Source organism: Stegostoma tigrinum, chromosome 2 (genome assembly GCF_030684315.1).
Source record: "Stegostoma tigrinum isolate sSteTig4 chromosome 2, sSteTig4.hap1, whole genome shotgun sequence".
Classification (NCBI taxonomy): domain Eukaryota; kingdom Metazoa; phylum Chordata; class Chondrichthyes; order Orectolobiformes; family Stegostomatidae; genus Stegostoma; species Stegostoma tigrinum.
In genome coordinates, this window is record NC_081355.1 from 12553635 (window position 1) to 12576145 (window position 22511).

Here is a 22511-nt window from a genome sequence, read left to right on the forward strand (position 1 = left end):
TGGTTGGGTCACTGCAGATGTGTCCCTGCAATTAGTCAGCCGGCCTGATGGTTAGCATTCCTTTTGGTTTCTGCTCACACCTCCAGCTCCTGAGGGTACTGCCAGTCATTAGTGACAGGCACACATTAGCTGTGCAGCTTCATTCCTTCTCGTTACTTGAAATGATGGTCACTAAATAGCACATTCTGTTTGTTTGTTTGTTTGAATGTTAAACATGACAGTTGCATGCCAAGAATCCGATTGTGTTTGCCAGTTCATAATAACTGCTTCATGCAGTGATTTGCTTAATAATTAGGCCAGAGTAGGATATATGCATTTCAATACATTTTTTGAATGTTGTGCAATGCCTCTACTGCAAAATGTTAGGGAGGAGGGGGTAGTTCTGACATTTTGCTTCAAACTGGTTTGTAGAGGGAATATTGCAAAAAAATAAATTTGATTTTTCTTGCAGATTTTCCACAGCAATCTGGGAAATAGCTCGAGGGAAGGAGGATAGTTCAAAAATAATACAGTGCTTCATTGTTAGAACGTGAGAAAAAGTCCATTCGCCAAGGTTGGCATCTTGTATGTTAGATTTCTCTTCTATTTGTGACTCCGCTGCCTTACCTAATATATTCTTCCCAATGTTCACCACTGTTTTTGCTCTGAGTATTTGTTAAATTTTATTTTTCTGTTGGCCTTTTCCTGTGGTGACTCCTGACAAAGTATTTTAGGTGCACCTTTATCTAAGCATTTCAAAATATTAAGTACCCTGATAACCACTGGTTCTTGATGTTTGTTTAGTCATCCTCTCTCCTTTTCTGTTTAGTTCATTCTTCTATGCTTTTATTCCTTTCCTGGTGTTATTTTCACGGCATCCACTTCATTGCACTTCTTTTCCAATGTGGTGACCACGATTCCACGCTCAACTGCAAAGTCATGTGTGACTAGGGCATGAGCAGTTGTAATATAACCTCTGTAGAGTTACGCTCTATGATTCCAATCTTGCAAGACTCTGTCTGCATTTCCACTTATACCTGTGTTTGTAACTAACTGTTGCATGTCTGCTGCCATTTCCCAGTCCCTTTCAAATTGTTGCTATGCAGCTATTCCCCTTTTTGTTAGTAATTCGGGACAGATGCATTTTTAATACATTGATCAAAGAAAGTCTGAAATGTTGTGACTGAAGAAACTGATTTAAATAAACTTCGGAAATTTCTAATCTGATTTTCTTCGTATGTGGAGTGACTTTCTTGAGCAGGTTGTTAGAATTGCAGCAAGTTTTGCAAAGTCCCTGGTGCTGGTGTCTAGTCTGAAGGTTATAGTTCGAGCCCTGCTCCAGATAAATGTTCTCCTGGATTTCTCTCTTTTTTTTTGTTTTTTCCTTCCTGTCCATGACCTGCACAGCACAGGTCTCCTTAAGATCGCTGTGCAGGCTTGCATGTATGTCCTTTATAAGACCTGCAAGGGTAATAAGATGTGCTGGGATATCAAGGACTGTTCCTGGGAGCAGCTAACCAGTATCTTCGTGTTCTGCAGTGTCCCAACCAGTACTTCAGTGATATTGGCCATGAGCTTGCACCAAAAATGATCACTTGCTTTAACGGCAGCTGTAGGATCTCCCCTCTCAGAAATATGTCAATAATTAGAGATGGAAAGAATTTTTAGTTTGCTGAATAAATTTTTTGGTGTGCAGGAAGATTTCAGGAGGTGGATTTTTCCCTAAAATTAAAATGTGAACTAATTATCTCATTGAGAAGGATAATCAGTGTTGGTGCCCTCAAATGATCTTGGAGTGTGTGTGTTGACCTTTGTGAAAACTGACTCATTAGGGAATGAATTGTCACAATTCCACATGTATGAGTGGTGGGTGACTTGGATGAGCTAGAGGAATGTGGTGTCTGCTGCATTGTAGGTTGGCCCAAGCTAGCAAATTTTGAGAGGACGATGTGGATCTAATATTCATCATTTTAGGACTGGGCTCATACTTGATTCGTTGGGGTTGAGTCTTTGTAGCTGACCTGGACTGGTATAAGGGATCATATTGTTGATCAGCTGCTTGTTATTTAGAAAATCGAGATGTGTGCAATGGATAGATGATCTGACGTCAGGCATGAAATTGAAATTACTCCTTTGTGAATTATTTCAGGTTTTGGGTTATTTGTAGTTTTATTTTGAAAATGTACATGACCTGCTATTAGATTTGTAGAAAGATTCAGTGCTGTTTATGGCAAGGACTTTGCTTTTCCTGATCTCTTAGTCAGGCTGCACAGAAGGAGACCATTTGACCCATCATGCTTGTACCAGCTCCTGAAAGATCTACTCAGCTAGTCCCACTCTTAACCCTGTCTCTGTAGCCTGTTAAATTCATCACTTTCCAATATGTATCCAGCTCTCTTCTGAAACCTCATAGAATCCACTTCCACCACTCTCCCAGGCAGCCCATTCAAAATCCTAACCATTCCAAGGAAAGAAGTTTCTCATCATTTCACTTGTAGCTTTCTTGCTGACAGTCTTGGAATTGTGACCCTTAGTTACTGGCACTTCTGCTAGTGGAAACAGAATACCCTCTTTACCCTGTCAAAATTGTTCTTGATTTTGAGCACTTCAATAAGGCCACTTCTTAGTCTTCTCTGCTCCAAGGAGAATAAGCCAATTTCTCTAATTTTCCCATTTATCTAAAATCCCCTGTTCCTGGAATTATTTTAGCAAATCTCCTTTGCGCGCACACTCCACGGCTTTAATGTCCTTCCTGAAACGAAGTGCACAGGACTGAACACACTACTCCAGATATGGTCTGACCAATGATTTGTAGGGTTGTAACATCACTTCCCTGTTTTTATATATTCTGCCCCTGGTGACAAACACTAGGATCCTGTAAGCCACCTTAACTGTTTCAACTTCTCTGACCATCTTCAGAGAATTATGCACATGAATGCCAAGGTCCGTTTGCTCCTGGACTTCCCTTAAAGTTGTTGAGCCTGTATTGTGTCTCTAAAGTCTCTGAAATTATTTCTTCTACCACAATGCATTAACTCCGTTCTTTTTACACTGAGATTCATCTTCCAGGTGACTGCGTGTTTGACCAACTTGTCAATGTCTGTTGGCCGCTGCTCAGTGCCATTTTCACAATTCACTATTCTCTTTAGTTTAGTATCATCGGAGATTTTGCCCTCCGACACCCATCTCCAAATCATTCTATGTAAATCAGAAAAAGCAGGGGTTCCAAGACCAGTCCCTGAGAAGCACTGCTTTCAACTCCTCTCCAGCCTGAGAAATGCCCATCTGTACCTACCCTCTGATTTCTATTGTGCTGCCAAGGATCTATCAATCCCAAACTCTTTTTAGTTTGTTAACCAGCCTGAAAGTCCAAATGTATGACATTCACAGCACTGCCCTCTTCCACAGCTGGTGTCACCTTGCCAAATAACTCAATTAAATTTGTCAGACATGACCTGCCCTTGACCAAGCCATTTTGACACTCTAGTATTAATTTAGAAGTATAAGTGTATGTTGATTCTATCCCATAATGTAGCCTCCATCAGTTTTCCCACCACCGATATTAGTTGTGAACCTGGCTCGAAGTCAGGGATCCTTTTGGCTCCAGTAACAGTGAGGAGTACGTTATAATTGAGGCATACATATTAGCCACAAACTAGACAGCAAAAACCGCTCAATGCCTCACTTTTTAAAATTTTACAGCTAGTGAAACAAATGTTTGGGATATCGAAGTGAACTTATGGTAGACGGTAAAATATCATTACCTTTTAAGATTCTCTTTATCTTTAAATGAATGTGGTTTTTCTTATTCTAGTGGAAGAAAATTGATGTTCACTAAATTACTTTTCGGAGGCAGTGAGGCTGTTAAGTAGTAATTGTAAGACTAGCAAGTTGTTTTAAGACCGTAAGACATAGGAGTGGAAGTAAGGCCATTTGGCCCATCGAGTTCACGCTGCCATTTAATCATGGCTGATGAGCATTTCAACTTCACTTCCCTGCACTCTCCCCATAGCCCTTGATTCCTTGTGAGATTAAGAATTTATCAATCTCTGCCTTGAAGACATTTAACATCCCAGCTTCCACTGTGCTCCGTGGGAACGAATTCCACATTTAAAAGCCAAGTTGCACCTCATTTTGCTGAAGTTACTGCAACTGAGTGAAACTTCTTTACAAAAATGAGATGTCGATATTCCAGTTTGCTTAGAGGAAGATAAAGTAGCGATTTGAAAGGATGCCTTTTTTTAAATACAGTCATCTGAGTGTTTATAGTTTTCTTAGTGCTTCAGTTCTTCATTGCATTGGGCTGGAAAGACTGCGATCAACAGAAGTAAGGTTCAAGTCTTAACATGCACCTGTTTTAATAAACCTTGCAAAGAATAAATTGGATATGAACACAGAATACTGCATCTGCCGGAACTCTAAATCAAATCGCATCTGTGGTGAGAGAAACCATGTTAGTATTTCACCTGCATCAAGTATGATATAATTACAAGAAGTTCAGTCCAACATTTGCAGCATTTAAAAGTCATCTGAATGGGCATGTGAATCAGAAGGCTTCAGAGGGATGTGAGCCAAATGGGACTAGATTAATTTAGGGTATGTTTGGCATGGACGAGTTGAACCAAAGGGTCTGTTTTCATGCTGTACATACACCGAGTTGGATCATATGTCTTCATTGTTATGTGCAATGACTCTCTGCTTTAACACTGTGGTGTTGACTTGGCTCAGTGCCCCAGTTTTCTCGTGAACCCAGGTTAAAACTGGAGTCGGAGCCCAACCTGAAAGTGGAATGGAGTAAAGTGAGGGTGCCAAATGCGCTGGAGTCAAACAGCCTTACAATCTGATTTAGCGTGACTGCACTCATCCGTATCTCTGGCAGGTTCATGTAAAGAAAGTTTGAGAGTCCTTTAAATCAAAAAAATTAAATCAAACAGGAAGGTGGTGGTGTTAATATTTTGTCTTCAATCCGTTGCTAACTCTTTGCTCATATTGGCCACCATATAAACGCATGTGAAAATCAGTCTTGTGTTAGAAGTTATCCTGGTTGGATCTCATTTTCCTGGTTTAAAGGTCAATCCTAGCTTTTCGGGGACTGAAATGCAAAGATTTTACAACCAAAGTGAAATCCTGGCAAGGTTAATATTTTCCCGTTGTTGCAGATGTGTGAATGCTGATAGATATGATTTCCAGTAAATAAATGCTTGAAACATTTCAGTGTTTCAAGTTTTTTTTTTGCTGATTTAAATTGATAATTGTCAATGAGCAGACTATGAATGATAATCATCACAATGTCCAGTGTTTTTTAATTTCTGTCATTACAATGGTCGTCTTTTGGGCTCAGATCAAGAGTAAAACAAAACACTACCTCCACAACCCCCACAAAAATTTTGGCTTCTCAAAAAAAAATTGATCTTGCCGTCAATTTTTCACACACTTCCCTATAGTGATCAGCTAACCCTCCCAAAACGTACAAGATATTTGAGGCAAGAGTTAAACATAATATTTCACACCACAAAATGAAGCATTGTCCCACAAGTGCTTTCTTTTAATGAATTATTCATGCAAATACCTGTGTGATTTTTGATTTGAAGCATGATGTGCGATTTATTCGTGCGTTTCTTAATGTGTCGAGAATTTAGAAATGGTGTGACAAAAATGAGGCTGCGGTTTGTTTGTTGTGATATTTGAAAGGCTACTTGGATGCCTGCAAATAGCAACTGAAGAAGTTGCTTGTTACTCTGGACTGCTGAGCAGTTTGTTGCCACTGGATCATATTTCAAAAGCCATGCATTTGACAGCAGTCATCTATAATCTGAATTTTCTGAGCTGAATTGATGAATAGAATGAGTTTTAGAACTGATTGTTTAAAAGTGACAGATTTGTGTTTTTTAGGGTGGGGTTAAAACTCTGTTTTTGCCAGTGACTTTTGATGAGTTACTGTTGAGTAAATTCATGAAATCATGGGATCCCTACAGCATGGAAACAGACCATTCGACCCAACAAGTCCACACTGCCCCTCCAAGTATCCTACCCCTGCATTTCCATATCTAACCCAAACATCCCTGGCAATAGCAGGGCAATTTTAGCATAGCCAATCCACTTGCCCGTTGGACTGTGGGAGAAAACCGGAGCACCCAGAGGGGAAACATGCAGACACAAGGAGAATGTGCAAACTCCACGCAGTTGCCCAAGGCTGGAATCGAACCTGGATCCCTGGCGCTGTGAGGCAGCAGTGCTAACCACTGAGCCACCGTGTCACCACGAATTGTGTTGCACTTTTTGTTATTGAACGAACTTGTTGCATTATGCTGGTTTGTGCATCAACTCCTGGAATCATAGAATCCTACAGCTCAGAGGCCTTTCAGCCCATTGCGCCTTTTATACTTTTGAGGGTTTTGTTCCATCCTGTCCCTCTTGAAGAGGGGCTTTGTAAGCCTCGTGCTGAGGAAAGTGGAGTAAATAGCTCATGCTTTTGTCTACATTTTAAAAAAATAAAAGCCTGAATGGAAGGGGCCGGGCTCTCTCAGACCCAGGGTTTTAGTTTTTCTTTCCGTTTGTTGAAGGTGGGATTTTGGAGTCTCTGTCTCTCTGTCTCTCTGTCTCTCTGTCTCTCTGTCTCTCTGTCTCTCTGTCTCTCTGTCTCTCTGTCTCTCTGTCTCTCTGTCTCTCTGTCTCTCTGTCTCTCTGTCTCTCTGTCTCTCTGTCTCTCTGTCTCTCTGTCTCTCTGTCTCTCTGTCTCTCTGTCTCTCTGTCTCTCTGTCTCTCTGTCTCTCTGTCTCTCCGGGCTGCAAAAACCTTGAGTCCTCTCTGTCTGCTACTAGATTCAGGCTAGCGATGTTCCTTCTAGACTGGAGAAGGAAGCAAGTCAGGAAAATTGTTTTGCTAAATCTGCCTTTGCCAAGGGTGTGTTTATGGGATGCTGCAATATTGGAACAACTGATGAGTAGTAGTTAAATAATATATTGTTTTTGTTAAGTACATTTATAGCATTAAAGTTATGCCTTTGTTCTTGCACCACAGTTAAAATACAAACAAAAAAGTGTGTTTTGCTTAAAGCCTAGTAGTTTGGCCAATCAAATCATATCTGGAATGCAGCGCTTTGGACTTTTTTGTTTTTAAAAAAGAAATTTAGGGCCTCGGCTATCTCCTTATTATGTTTTTGTGGGGATTTGGCCTGGTCTAAACAGCATACCATGACCTACACTAGTCCTGCTTTCCTACACTAGGGTCATAGCCTTGATTGTAACACCTGAAGTTGTTACCCCAGTACTACTTAAAGGTTGTGAGGTTTCTCACCTCAAGTACACCACCACCACCAAGTGCATTCCAGATTCCCATCACCCTTGTGGATGAATTTTCCCCCTCCTCTCTAATCTCCCGCTTTTCACTTTTAAAATTTTGCCCCTTGTTATTGACCTTTTCAACTGAGGGGAACAGCTGCTTTCTACTCGCCCTGTCCATGCCCCTCATAATCTTGTACACTTCTGTGGTTCAAGTCCCCTCAGCCTTCCCTACTCTAGATAAAGCAGCATGAACCAATCCAGTATTTCTTCGTAGCTAACCTGCACCAGGCAACATCCTGATGAATCACCTCTGCACCCTCTCCAGTGCAGTCACATCCATCTTATTGTGTGGTGACCAGAACTGCACTCAGTACTCGAGCTGTGGCCTAACTAAACTTTTGTGCAGTACAGCAGCAACATGGTCTCTCTCTGCTTTTATCATTTATATTTCAGAAAATCTGTGCCATTTGGTGCTTTGTTTGTAATAGTTGGAGTCAAGTTCCATTTTAATTTGTTGTTCTGTTCTGGGTTCTTTTCAATGAATCCCTTCACTTTTTAAAGAAAAATATGAACAATTAATTAAATAATTGGGACATAGGCATGGATTAAGTTAGCTAAAATATCATAAACATATCTTTAAAAAGAAGGCTACAGGCAGTCCAAAGGTTGCATTTGCAAGTCGATTTGTACTCTAGTTGGAAGGAAATGCAGGTCAATGTAGAGCAGCTGTCCATAAGTACAGAAAATGTTCATATGTCAGGTCTTTACCACTGTAGGGGATCATGTTCTCAGTTAAAGTGTTCTTATGTTGAATGTCCATAAATCATGGAACTCCTGTACTTTAAAACCAATTCTAAAAGTGCTAGAAAAATTTGAATCAACAAATATCTCTGTCTCACTTTTTCAAGGCCCAGTGAACCTCTGCCTAAATAATTATAAGTAGAATACTATTAAAAATCTAGTTGCACATAATTCAGCAAGGTGTAATTAGATTTCCAAAAACAAAAATTACAATGGGAATGGGAATAGGAGTGGAAATTCTTATCAGTTCAGTTTTTTTAAAAACTTGAGATCATCTGTCAGTGCAAATCAACAGGTTAGTCCCCCAACTTCTAGATTTCAGGGTTTATACTGTGAGCATCTATACTTGGTCAATTTCAGCTGTAAAACATGCAGGGTTTTATGGCTGTGGTCAGTGAGTCACCAGCAGAATGTTGCTAATCCAATTTGGGTGGATTGCATGGCAAATTTTTTTTATCCAGCTCTACAGTTTTGTTTGACTAAGCTTGGAGGGGAAGTTAGTGAGGGAAAATTTCAGCTGGTGTGTCAGTTCTGGATACCTTAGGGGCTGTCTGAGAGATTTGCCTGGAATGCTACAGAAAATCATGTAGTGTTTGTACTGCATATGGGCTCGCTCTACTAACCAAAATAGTTGGTTAGTACTTTGAACATTTTTAGTGACATTCCAGCGAATCTTTAACAGTGGAGGATTATAATAATGTATTTGAAGGTGGAAGCCATGTCTTAATTGCAACACATGTGTTGTAAAACTGAGTTTGATCCACTCTAGAGCCTCAAGAAGGCTGATGTACTCCTGTGCAGCACTAAGGGAGTGCTGCATTGTCAGTGGTGTCATCTTTTGGAAGGTGCTGAAATGAGACCCAACCTGCCAACACTGATACCACTGAAGCAAGTTAGCTGCTCATTACTTTGCTGCTTTCAGAAACTTGCTGTGTGTGTTTCAGCTGCTATATTTCCTACATTTCAACAGTGGCCACTTTTATTGTCTATTTATAGAATCATAGATGCAATATGGAAACAGACCCTTTTGGTCCAACTTGTCCATGCCAACTAGATATGCTAAACTAATCTAATCCCATTTGCCAGCATTTGGTCAATATCCCACTATCCCGCTAAACCTTTCTTATTAATGTACCCATCCAGATGCTTTGTTTTAAAATGTTATAATTGCACCCTTCTCTACCACTTCCGCTGGCAGCCCATTCCATGCAACACCATGCTCTGTGTGGGAAATGTTGCCCCAAAGGTCCACACTCTCATTTTAAACCTACGTACTGCAGTTTTAGACAGGCCAACCCTGGGGAAAAGACGTTAGCTATTCATCCTGTCCGTGTCCCTCATGATTTTATAAACCTTGAAACATTTTGGTATGCTCCACGATCTTGAGGGGTGCTATTAGTCTCGTTTCTTGAAGTTTGCAATGTCAAAGTTAGATTTTGTTGATGTGCAGGTATGGAGGAATTTAAACCATTTTGTCCTTGTTTTGCTTCCGAATTCTTCAATAAATGCTCTCAAACTCGCTGTACCTTTTTTAATACATTTGCTGAGTACAAAAATTGCTGCCTTAATTAAAGGTCACTGAACAATTTTTGCTTTGGCCCCTGAGCATTGTCGTAGGCTGCATGTTGGCTGTTCTGCATGGAGACAGAATCAATTTGAAGTAAAGTACCTCACAAAATTCAAACTGCATGACTAAGAATGCAAGTGAAGTTTGGAGGTTGCACAATGATTACTCTGAAGTCCACGGATTTACAATGTCACCTAAAGCTTTTGATTTGTTCACTAGTTTGTTGTTTCTACTTGGTACCCGTTGTTAACAGGTTTTGTTTATAATGAAGTTGAATTTTCCTAGATTCCACCATGAGAAGAGAGAACTCCATATCATAGGCTCAACATGACCTGCCCCCAGGAGGCAAGAACACAGATTAAAATGAACATGGGTAGCAGTAAGGTGCTGAGGGCCCTGTCAGGCCAAACTGACTGCCAGCTCCCCTGAGGAGATGCCAAAGGGCTATAAGATCCCTGAGGTCCCACATCGATAGAGAGAGCTCTTGATAGTTGAATCAAGGGTTGTGGGGATAAGGCAGGAACAGTATACTGATTGTGGATGATCAGCCATGATCATACTGAATGGTGGTGCTGGCTCGAAGCGCCAAATGGCCTACTCCTGCACCTATTGGCTATTGTGTATAGCCATCCTGCAGAATGGGACCTGTGCGTGAAAGGCAGTTTTGCAGTGATCCTTGGAAGGGTTTGTCTTGTGACCACCAAGCAGGATGGAGATCAGCCTCAGTAAGATTGCTGAGCTGGCCAATGGGCGAGTGGTAGGGTACAGACTCGGGACCTGCTTTTGCCCTGGCGTCAGGGTCCTAAACTCAGCTGTCCTGGTGAGTGATCGAGTTGCTGGAATTGGAGAGTGGGCACTGGAGTTTCCTGCACTCGCTGACAGCAAGTTTGGAAGTGGGTAAGGTATTTAGTTGGGCAGAATGGCAATGTTGTACCTGAATCCTGCCACTTTCTTGCCTCTATCAGAATTGAGTTCTGGGTAGAAGGCCCGCGGTCAGCATTTCCAACTGGCCAGTGGAGGCCCCTGAATGGAACACATTCAGCTAGTGTTATGGAGACATAGTTTTCCAGCTCTGTGTAATTTCCCATTACAAACTGTTGCCTCCCTATGTTCAAGTTGACAACATAAATCATTCAGTCGGGTTCAACCTGAGATGGTGGTTATGGTGGTGATTGCACTAACCTCCTTGTGGTGGCCGAGCGCAGCAGTTTGTTTTCCTAAAATTTGAGTGGGAGGAAATGACAGAACGGGACGTCTGATATTCGCTACAGCTTGTACAATTAATGGTAGGTCCATTATAATGGTAACATGGGGTTGTGTTGTAGAGCAGAGGGACCTAGCGGTTCATGTATGTAATCCTTTGAACTTTGCATCACGTACAGACAGACAGGGTGGTTAAAAAGGCATTTAGCACACTTGCCCTTATTGCTCAGTCCTTTTGAGTGTAGGATCTGGGAAGTCATGTTGAGGCTATACAGGATATGGTGAGGCCTCTTCTGAAATACTGTGTCCAGTATTCTGGTCTCCAAGTTAGTTAGGGGAATGACATTGGTAAGCTGGAGAGGGCTCAGAAGAGATTTACCAGTATGTTGCTGGGCATGGAAGATTGGAGTTTTGAATAAAGGCCGATAGGCTGGGACCTTTTTCACTGGAGCATAGGAGGTTCAGTGGCACCCTTAGAAGTTTATAAAATAGAGATGAAGCTTAGAACCCCTGCAGTGTGGAAACAGGCCCTTTGGCGCAACAAGTCTACACTGACCCACAGAGCATCCCACCCAGACCCATTCACCTACACGTTCCTGAACACTATGGGCTCTTTAGCATGGCTAACCCACCTACCCTGTGCGCCTTTGGACTGTGGGAGGAAACCGGAGCACCTGGAGGAAACCCACGCAGACACAGGGAGAATGTGCAAACGCCACACAGACGGTTGCCCGAGGCTGGAATCGAACCCGGGTCCCTGGTGCTGTGAGGCAGCAGTGCTAACCGCTGAGCCACCGTGCCGATACATAGATAGAGTTAAGGGTATTTGTCTTTTTCCCAGGATGGGGGAGTTTCAAGACTGGGGGCACGTTTTTAAGGTGACAGGAGAAAGATTTGAAAAAAGATGTGGGCAAATTTGTTTTAAGAATGTAGTTTGCAGGGTGTGATATGGATACAATTACAATGTGTAAAAGACATTTGGATAAGTACATGAATAGGAAAGGTTTGGAGGGATATGGGCCAGGAGCAGGCAGGTGGAACTAGTTTAGTTTGGGATTATGTTTGACATGGACTGGTTGGACCTGTTCCTTTGCTGTATGACTCTGTCATGATAAATCTGTTACCAACCACAACGTGGAGAGAGGTGGCAGCAGGAGAGGCTGGGTATCATGTTCCGGGTAACCATCCGAGGACAGAAGGTAGACCATTATCCTTGAGCTGCTGTAATGGTACAACGTAAGGTTGGGAGGAGAAACCATGATTATTGATGGTTTTGCTCTAAATAGGTGAGCAAGAGTTGTACCAAGTGGGAGCTGTAACACTGAGCTGGATAATAGAGAAGAGATATTAGAGGCTGTAGACAAGACGTTGAGCTATAATGCACTGTGGGCACGGTCTCGAGGGATGTAATTTGGTTCATGCTGATTCGGGTGCTTTGAAATAGACAGAAACCTACTGGGGAATTAATCCAAGCTGCTGGTAAGCCTGAGTCTGGGAAGTGATAACCAGTAGATTCAAAGGTTTGGGAGTGGGGAAGGGAAAAAAGCAATTCTTTGGACAGCTTACACAGCATGGTTTACTGCTGACGGTAAAATGACCAGCTGGCATTTTGATGTGCTCGTGCATTGATGAGCAGAGTACATTCTGACTAAATACCTCAGTCACCAGTCTTCATATCAACCATTGGAAACATGAGAGCTAATCCTTATTTTATATAATGTGTATTATAAACAGTCACACATATAACAATGGAAAGTAGTCAAAGTTACAAAAATATTCCATTTATTCCACTTCTCCAGTTGCGGTACAATTTATTATTGCTGCGACTGTACTGAGTGAATCTGTTAGCGATCTGGAATCAAATGAGAATTTTCCAGGTCTTTGCTTAATTTAATGATGCCATTTTTAAAAGCAAGATACACTTCCAGTTTGTGGTAGTTCTGTTTTAATGAGTCAAATTATGTAACAGCTCTTGGTAGATCCTTGAGTAAAATTATTTTCAGACACTATCACTTTACCCCTCGGCAGTGGTTAGTTGCAGCAGAATCCCGCAGATGTTTTATTGTAGAATCTGGGGGAGGCTCAGGTGCTTGTACTGCTAGACTACCTGAGGGGATTTGTTTTCCAATGTAATGATGCTGTCAGCAGAGTGCTCTGTCCCCTTGTGAAGTTACCTTGAGCAGAAGAAATTCAAGTGTTAAGTGTCAAGTGTTGCACTCAAAAATAGCTGTAGACTGTGAATGTACTTCAAACCAGAATGTGATGTAATAATTTGTCTTTGTTACTGATTAAAAACACAACCATAATTATAATCTTGTAGTTGTCACAGTGCAGTTAGCTTGAAGTGAGTAGACTGGATTTCTAATGTTTCATTTTGCTACAGGATCTCCTGGTGAGTAAAGGTGATACGGGACATGATCACTCCAGGTTTTAGGCCTCTTCCTCCCCATTTTCAGGCAGGGCTGTAATGGGACAAAAATTGCAACAAAAAGCATGTTTTCATCTCTGGGGTGTTTTGACTTATTCAGATTTATAGCCAGGCCTCCAATTTGCTGACTGAATCCTGCTGAAATGGTGTGGGCCTTAGGAGTAGATGGACGAAGGGCTCATGACGCCAAGTTCCCCACAGTGACTTTTATGTCAGTCAGTGCTGCTTTGAACCTTCCAAACGTCATGGAAATGGTCAATTCCAGCTCAACCTTTTTTAAAAAAATGATTAGTTGCTATTTAGAAAAGCTGGATGCCATCAGACATTCACTTTTCTGTGACTTGTGTGGGACTTAACTTGAGACTTGCTTCGTCTCAATGTCTTTGTCTGGGCACACCCTCGATTTTATTTTTGATGAAATAGCTGCTCCGAATACCGGAGTTCCACCCTCTCTGTAACGTGCGGCTGCAGATCCTGTGATTGGCTTGTGTCCCATTGGATCTACTGCCGTCTGAAGATGACAGTGACACGCTTCCTATAAGTAGTCAGGATAACAAAGGCAAATCACTTATTGCCTATTAATGAATGTCCTTTTTTGTTGACTATCGTTCAAGTGTTAAGAGCTGGTAGTCAGAGACACTTATAGCATTGTAGCTCAGTGGCTAGCACTGCTGCCTCTCAGCACTAGGGACCCAGGTTCATTTCCACCCTTGGGTAAGTGTTGGTGTGGCATTTGCACATTCTCCCCGTGTCTGCATAGGTTTTCTCTGGTGCTCTAGTTTCCTCCTGCAGTCCAGAGATGTGCAAGTTAGGTGGATTAGTCATGGGCAAAGTAGGGTTATAAGGATAGGGTTGGGGGGGGGGAAGGGGTGCATGAGTCTCGGCGGGATGCTGTTCGGAGAGTTGGTGTGGACTTGTTGGATCAAATGGCCTATTTCCGCACTGTAGGGATTCTGTGATTCTAGGAGCACTAAAGGAGGCCATTTGGCCCATTCAGTCTTTGTTGTGTGTGATCGTACTGTTCATTGGCTGCCTGTTGTATGTAGTACAAGGAAAAATTGGGTGAGTTAATTAACAGAACTGTAATTATTGGCAGTACAGAACGTGAGTATTGCTGAGAAGGCACATACCAAAGCTTTTCATCTTGCGCTCATCAGGATAATTTTCAAGAATTACCAAAGTGAAGGGAAAACAGCATTTATCCTATTGGAAGGAGAACAATGATTGGCTCCAGGGTCAACTTGGCAACCAATCGAACCCCATCATTGCTTTTCAACAGTGCTTGCAATTTCTCAATAACTAACTCGAAATATCAGTCGTGCATTTAACAATGACCTGGTCATTGTTGGATTTATTAATGAGTTCAGATGAAATGTCACTATCCAGGATGTTGCTTGGAATGGAGCATTTCAGCTATGGACCGAGGCTGGCTAGGGTGGGGGTGGTGTTGGATTTTATTCAAACAGAGAAGACTGATTGGGAGGGGATTGTGGGTCCTGATAGAGATGTACAAGATTGAGGGACATGGACAGGATATGAAGCAACTGTTCCCTGAGTTGGAGGGTTAATAATCAGGGGCATAGCTTTAAGATGACAGGTGGGAGTTTTAGAGGGGTTGGAGGAAATTGTTTTTCACCCAACATTTGGAATGCATTACCTGTGAGTGAAATCTTTCAACCTTTTCTTTTTTAAAAAAGCACCACATGGATGAATACTTGAAATCTCATAACACGCAAGGCTATGGGCCAAGCGCTGGGAAGTGGGATAAGTATACAGTTGAGTCGGTGGTGGCTTCGTGGGCCAAAGGGATGTGTAGCTCTGTTCAGAACGTGTAACTAGCTACACCAGTAGTAGTAAAATTAATTTGGATGCATTCATGGGGAGGCTGGATAAGTGAAAGAGAGAGCACAGTTGAGATATATTGAGGGGGAAGGCTTGTGTAATGTCTGACAGATATTTGTTGGGTTCAGAGTCCTCCCTTCCTTACAGTAAAAGCAAAGTTAAAGTAAATGTGCTTCCTTTTTGTTTTGTGTTTGTTTGTTTGTTTGAAAACTGGCGAGAAATGTAAAATTAACCTTCCTACAGAAACATGTGTTGGGCTGTCTTCACATTATTTTCACTGACTTGGGACTTAAAAATAAACTGGTATTGATATTGTGCTCAATCAAAAAATAGAAGCTGTAATAGAAAAAAATAGGCTGAGTTGATTTGTGTTCACATTTATTCAGCTCGTGAACAAATAGCGCTAATTATACACTCACCCTCATCCCATATCCAATCTAATTGTGAATGTTGACGCAGTTTTTAGCTTAGTGACTAACCCTGAAAGTGAATTTTACAGTCTGTCCACTTCGGTTATAAAGGATTTTCTCTCTCGTCTCTTGTTCTGAATATCTTGCAATGAAATTTAGTCTTTGAACATTTACAATCTATATTGCTATTTTGGGACTTGAGCTCTAAAGTAAAGGTTTTTTTTTTGCTTTGCCTTGGTTTTCAGTTTTGTGGAGGTGATTTGCCTATTTCCTAAACATCACAAACAATATTTAACAGAACATCGAAACAGCATTTCCAGGAAACCACGTGACATAAACTAAATTATTAGAGGTCTCCACTGTTGAGATTACGGATGAGGTGTGTACTAAGTTGAACTTTTTCTGGCCAGTGAAAGAGACAGGCGGGCCAGAAGCAGGTTCAGCTCAGAAGTAGAGAGTCCGGTGTGCTGTTTGGGAGCCTAAAAGAAATTAAAGTAGCTGGAAAAATGCTTGTGTTTTTTTCTTGGAGTTTGATGAGAAAAGTCAGTGAGTTAGCCTGTGAATGTATCTCTGCGATGGAGAGAATCGTGTTTTGGTAACTTGCAGAAATTCACCAAAAGGAACCATTTTCCTGTTGAGTAAGCCATTTTTAAATGGCATGAGTGGTTCTTTGGATTTTAGGATCTGTAAAGGATGTTGCTCAGGAGGGAAAAATTGGCTGACTCTCTTTCTCTTTGCTGTTTTTAAAGAGATCTTTCCAAATTGTCTTTTATTTATACATATGTATTTTTTTTCTTCTTCTTCTATACCAGTGTTACCAATGGCTTGGATTGTAATCAATGGCTCTCCCTGGTAGATTCTCCTGCTTTGGCTCCATAACTTCAGCCAACTTTCACTTCCGCATATCCCGATGAATTTAAACATTCAGCTCTTTGTCCCATGGATCTGCGCTGTTCAAGCGAAAGAACCCCTCATGGCTGTGGAGTGGGAAATTTGCCTCTAAGTCATGATGGCTGAAACTTGATTTGCCATTCAGTAATGTGACCCACAGTCACCAAGGCCTAATGCTTGAAAATTAAAATGAAATCTTTCATTCGAGTAGTCGAGGCAAAATCCTGAAATTGTTCAAGAAACCTTTTTCATTGAGATATGGGAACTGTAGGACCTTTCTAAACTGGACTGTGTCCTTTCTCATTAATATTTAGCTTGACAGGGTTTGTTGGCTTGAATCTGAAACATTGTGTCGCTTGGACAGTCAAGCACTATATTCTCTTTCTAGCAACCAGATCCAACAGGAAGGCTGATGTTTCGGGCCTAGACCCTCCTTCAGGGCCTAGGCCTGAAACGTCAGCTTTCCTGCTGCTTGGCCTACTGTGTTCATCTAGCTCTACACCTTGTTATCTCTTGTACTAAGTCAACCAAGCTTTCAAAGCTCCTGAAAACCTTTAGTGAACAGTTGCTGTGAGGATGTGGAGTGGAAGAAAGGACAGGTCTCCTGGGTTCAGGACAATTCTGCGTTTTAGAGAGCCCCTAATTCCACGTTTCTGGCCACGATTTGCTGGTCTCTTCAAAATGTAACGACCAGTTTGCTGAAGGATTTCTTGCCTGGCTTGTCTCCAAGTGTCTGATCCAAAAGGGTACGTCACTATGCAGCTGCACAAAGAAACTCTGTTATCACTTCTCAGTGCACTTGAATGATTTGAATAATCATTGAAAAGAGATGAGAGGTTCTTCTAAACTGGGAGTACTCTCTCAACCCACCATCTCCCAAATAATATTGCATTTCAAACTATATTTTGCATAACTCATTACATAGCTGTAAATGAAGAAATGCTTGGATTTAATCTATAAAATGGAATCTATTTTGACTAAAGGCTTAATCACTGAGCTTCTTCGTTTTTTAAAAAAATTACTTCATTGAAAGAATTTGGTGACTTAAGTGTTTTTGAGTTTGGAATAAACATCTTGGAATAAGAGATGGATTCAGAATAAGGTTTGGTTGGTGCCCACAAACTCTTTTGAATTTGACATCTGCAAGATTCGCATTTCTGGAACACTGAGCTAAAATATTAATGTAATCTAATTAGTTTTTCAAATTAATTTATTGATGTCATGAATACAGGTATTTAAATTATGCTTGCCTCCTTTCTTTGGCTTGCGGATATGGGTGTTTTCTAATCTCCCACAAGACAGTGGTCATTAATTAGTGGAGTATTGACATCAGCCATTTCTGGCATCTGTATTTACGATCCAGGCAATTATCAAGCTGCTTCTAATTACACACATACTGAAAAATAGGAAGGGACAGATTGTTGCAGCATTAGCAATTACTCCTAGCTCCACCTTTTGACTGACTAAAATATACAAAAACTCGCGTGTGAATTGTTTGGTCTATAAATCCTTGCCCGGCATTGCCAGTCCAGCAGCACATTTGTGAACTGTGTGTATGTCAATTATGTTGTTGGTCTCAGGGTGGGTTACTCGGGGGACTAACAGACTAACTTTTCTTCATCCCATGACAACATGAGGTGCCTGGCAGCACAGACAAAGCAATGATTCACTAGCTCTATGTAAAGCAGCACTGGGAGCAGTGTACATTGTGTTCTGAGTGAATTATCTCCTTTTTAATGGCTTTTTTAAAATAAATAACCTGACCACCACCTCTATTAAAATCCTGTTGTAGTTTTGTTCAGAGACTCCTCTGTAGCCCATAGCTTATGATCTGTCTGCTTTTCAAACTGAATCTTCCACAAACACTCTCCTGTTTTATAATTTAACTTTCTAACCAAATTGTCAAGCAGACGTCCAAGTGGGTAGCTACCGCCATAGGCACAGTGACATTCCGAAAATACCGTTGATCCATTTCTAAAGATGGATCTGTGGAAGGTGGAGTGTGAAGAATTTGAAAGGATTACATTAAAGATCTGTTTGATATTTGATTCTCCTCATCTGGAGTCAGCAACGACCAAGACCTGCCCTGACTGTCTGTGGACCTGGTGATGTTTTTTGTACCAGTTTCCACCTGTTAATTTCAAGGTAATGCATCAGCAGTTCCTGTGAATTGATCATGTGCACACAATAAATCAACAGCATGCTCAGATCCACTACTGCTTAATCTGACCTTGTAGTTTTGACAGCAGGGTGTGGATGAAAGCACTGAGTAAAACATGTTCATCACTAGACTATTGATTGAACAGGATGGCTTCCATTGATGTTAAACCATGAATGATGGGATACAGGTAGCATTGTGGTTGTGTTTATAATCCAAAAGTCTTGGACCAAATGACAGGAAAGAGTTTAAATCTCTCTGCAGCAACTTGGTGTCTTTAAAGAAATCTGGAGTAAAAAGCGATAGAAGTGCCAGACTTTTTATGAACATATGAATAAGGAGCAGGTGTGTAGGCCATTCAGTCCCTTAACCCTGATCTAAAATTCATTTAAGATCATGACCGATTTGATTGTAACCTCAAATGTTTATTCCTGCCTATCCCTTCCCCCACCCCGAAACACTAATCTATCCAGTTATGCCTTAAAAAGAAATTCAAGGATTTGTGTCCACTATTTTCCAAGAAGAGTTCCAAAGATACAAAATACTTTGCTTCTCTGTTTTTAAATGGGCCACTCCTGATCTTTAACTCTGGATACCCTCCATTCTTAAATCTTTTCTAAGAGGAGCTATCCACTCCACATCCGTCCTGTTAAGACCCTTCAGGATCTTTATATGCTTCAATCAAATCGTCTGTTACTGTTCTGCACTCCAATGGATACAGGCTTAACCCTGTTCAATTTGTTCGTTTCACATATTAGTCTGGTGAACTTTCTGTGAACTGCCAGGATTTCTGCTTTCGGATCTGCAACAGTGACTCCCTCTTCTCCTTGCTCAGAATGTAGTTGTTCGGATAAGACAGGCTCACCTGTATTAACAGAAAGGGCAGTCTATCTGAATCAACCCTGGACAGTCTTTGCTTTTCTATATAATTGTACAGCGTGCTCCTAACAAGTGAACAGAAGGCCGCAATTTGTTTGCAGATTGAAGGGAATCTGATGTTACAATAGAGATGAAGATAAGATGCGAAGTCTATTTAGATTCACTCATACTGGGTCCAGCTGACTTTTGATTACCTAGTTAACTTGTCACATGACCAGGCATTTGGCTTTATTAGGCTCGTCATCACTTTCTCGTTCTTTTGACTTTTATTTATTACTGGATTCTCTTTCGGTTTTGAGGAGTTTCAGACTCCCTACACGTTGCTGATGAAGAAACATTGAGGTGTAGAGGAAGATAACAGGCTTGAGGTGAAATCTAAATAAATCAGGAAGAAGAGGAGTCAAGCTGAGGTTTGGGAGCCCCCTGGAATTCGGGGAAAGGGGAGGCAGAGGAAAACAAATACGAAAACATTCCAAGTTCCATTTTATAAGATGTAATAGTAATATGTTGGTAACCCCCTCTGGGGTCACTACAATGGACTTGAAATAGGAAAACCTTTGCTCAAGGAGCCAGCAATGCTGCCAGATCACTTTTTCCACAATTCCAGAATTCCCAACTTGACTTATTGCCACTCCATCCAATAATAGTTGGCCTCAAGAAGTATTGGCATTTTTCTCTGTTCGCTGTAGTTCTGCATACCACTGTCACTTCTCTCTTCATTAATTTCTGATTTTGTCCACCCATTCAATCCTTCTCTGATGGGATCTGCTCTTTCCTGATGCTTCACTTTCTACTGTCTCCAGATTCTCACCTGACTTCCTCCAATCCTTCACGAAATGCTGGGACTTCAAATTTCCTGCAAAGATTCCCAAGGATTCAGTCAACCATGCTTGAGGAGGCAGAGTGGTCCTCCTTCGGCTATGAACATTTTTGTCTCTTTTTGGTCCATGAAATGGATGTACAAAGTAATCACTTTTGACTCATAATAAAAGACCTTCAATTTGTGATTTTCAGAAATAAAGTGGCAAACTCTGCATATGACTTAGGAAGTTTTTTTGTTACAGGCTCAGGTTAGGGAAAAATTGGCTTCAATCTGGCCGATATAGACATACGATGAATGGTTCGTGAAAGCACATATGGGAATCTACATGATTAATGCTTGTCTGTTCAACCTAACACAGTTGTTCTGTCCACTTGCTTGCATGATTCATTATTCGACGGACTAACGTTTCTTAAATGCTGCACTTTGTACAGGAGAACCAAAAGTGAGCCCTTGTGTTTTCCATGAGCACTTCTAGCTGTCTGATTTCAGCATGAGAATTTCCATTTGCCTTGGAGTTGGTTGATCAGTGAGGACAAATACTGTCAAGATATGTGATAGCTTCTCCACTGATTCATGACTTTCACTGGAAACCAGATGGACTTGTAAAACCTGAACAGGATCCAATGTAATACAAACAACATTTGATTGTGATGCTCTCAACCCTACCTGTATCTGGGTGGAACCATTTCTCTAAACACCAGTAAGAAAGGTTGGAATCCTATATAGTAAAGTCATAATTTGATTTACGAATCATTGTTGATTATCACAGTTGCACAGTTTTGGGTTTGCTAAGTGATTATAAATTGCAGTGTAAATGTGAATTGCACTAGCTAACCCGTTTTCCATTTCTAATAATAGGTATTGAGATTTCCCTGCCTCGACACAGATTCATGATGACCATGGGTGCAAATTTCATTGCGATGGGAGGTCAGCTGCTCATGCCAGGCCTCGCTGCCCTTTGTCGGGATTGGCAGATTTTGCAAGTTGTTATCATTTGTCCATTTATTTTTATGATCCCTTACTGGTGGTAAGTGTAGTGACTTTTCTATTTTGAACATTCAATTCACCAGTTTCAAAATCGCCACCCCCGGCCTCATCTTGTGCCTAGCCCTCCCTGTCATCCCTGCCTCCTTGACCTGACACAGCCTGTCCGTTGTCTTTCCCACCTATCTGCCCCTGCCTTCCCACCCCACCACCCTCTCTAATTATTTCCCCAGCTACCTTCCCCCTCCCCAGCCCTGATGAAGGGTTCCAACCCGAAATGTCGACCTTCCTGTCCCTCTTCAGTAGGGATTTACTTGTTCCTGTATAAACAGACACAGGCAAATTGACACTGTGCTTAGATGTGCATGCCGTTAATGTGTAACTGTTAGTGAGGGCGTCATGAAAGTATGCAAAGATTGATTCCAGTTCCATTGTTTGCCAGCTGTCTTTGAGATGTAAAACTGTCTACCATCCTTTGTAAACTTGAGTTCTGTTGTTGGTATTGTAATTTACGTCTCTAGATGATCCATCACTTGACTTGTGTTATCTCCCAGTCCGTCAATGCCTCTGTTTTATGGTTCTCATCTGTGTTTTAGAATCATCCAGGGTTTCATCTTACTCCCCTGTTTCTCCAATCTCCTGTAGTCCTAAAGCCTCCCTACAATTTCCACACTTCTCCACCCATATCTGGCTTCCTGAGCATTGTCGTGCCTTTTAGGGGGAGCTGATGGTCTAATGGTATTATCACTGGACTGTCAATCTAGAGACACCGGTTTGAATCCCATTGTGGCATATGGTGGAATTTGAAGTCAATAAAAATCTGGAATTAGGAGTTTAATGATGACCATGAATCCATTGTTAATTGTCTGGAAAAACCCACCTGGCTCACTAATGTCCTTTAGGGAAGGAAACTGCCATCCTTACCTGGTCTGGTCTACACGTGACTCCAGACCGACAGCAACATAGTTGACTTATAACTATCCTCTGGGGTAATTGGGGATGGACAATAAATGCTGGCCTAGCTGGTGACACCTTTGTCCTGAATGAATTTTTTAAAAAGGTCTTCAGCTGCTCAGAAATTCCCTCCCTAAACCCTTCTGTCCTCATCGTTTAGACATCCCTTAAAACCTACTTCTTTGACCATTTTAGCTTGGTATCCCATTTAGTTTACCTGCGATGTGCTTTGGAACATTTTATCGTGTTTTAACGGGACCATGTTAAAGTTATTTTTGTTGCTTGTTCTGCTTTTAGAGTTGGTGGTTG

At 41.4% G+C, this 22511-nt stretch overlaps 1 protein-coding gene across 5 annotated transcripts in view; it reads left to right on the top strand.

Moving 5' to 3' along the window:
- LOC125466610 (solute carrier family 22 member 23-like) overlaps positions 1-22511 on the top strand; it is an 85366-nt gene that overhangs the window by 24678 nt on the left and 38177 nt on the right. For all 5 annotated transcript variants that reach the window (XM_048561381.2, XM_048561341.2, XM_048561371.2 and 2 more), the window contains one exon: positions 21123-21291. In XM_048561381.2, the coding sequence (XP_048417338.2) occupies positions 21123-21291 (169 nt within the window). The remainder of the gene's footprint in view (positions 1-21122; positions 21292-22511) is intronic.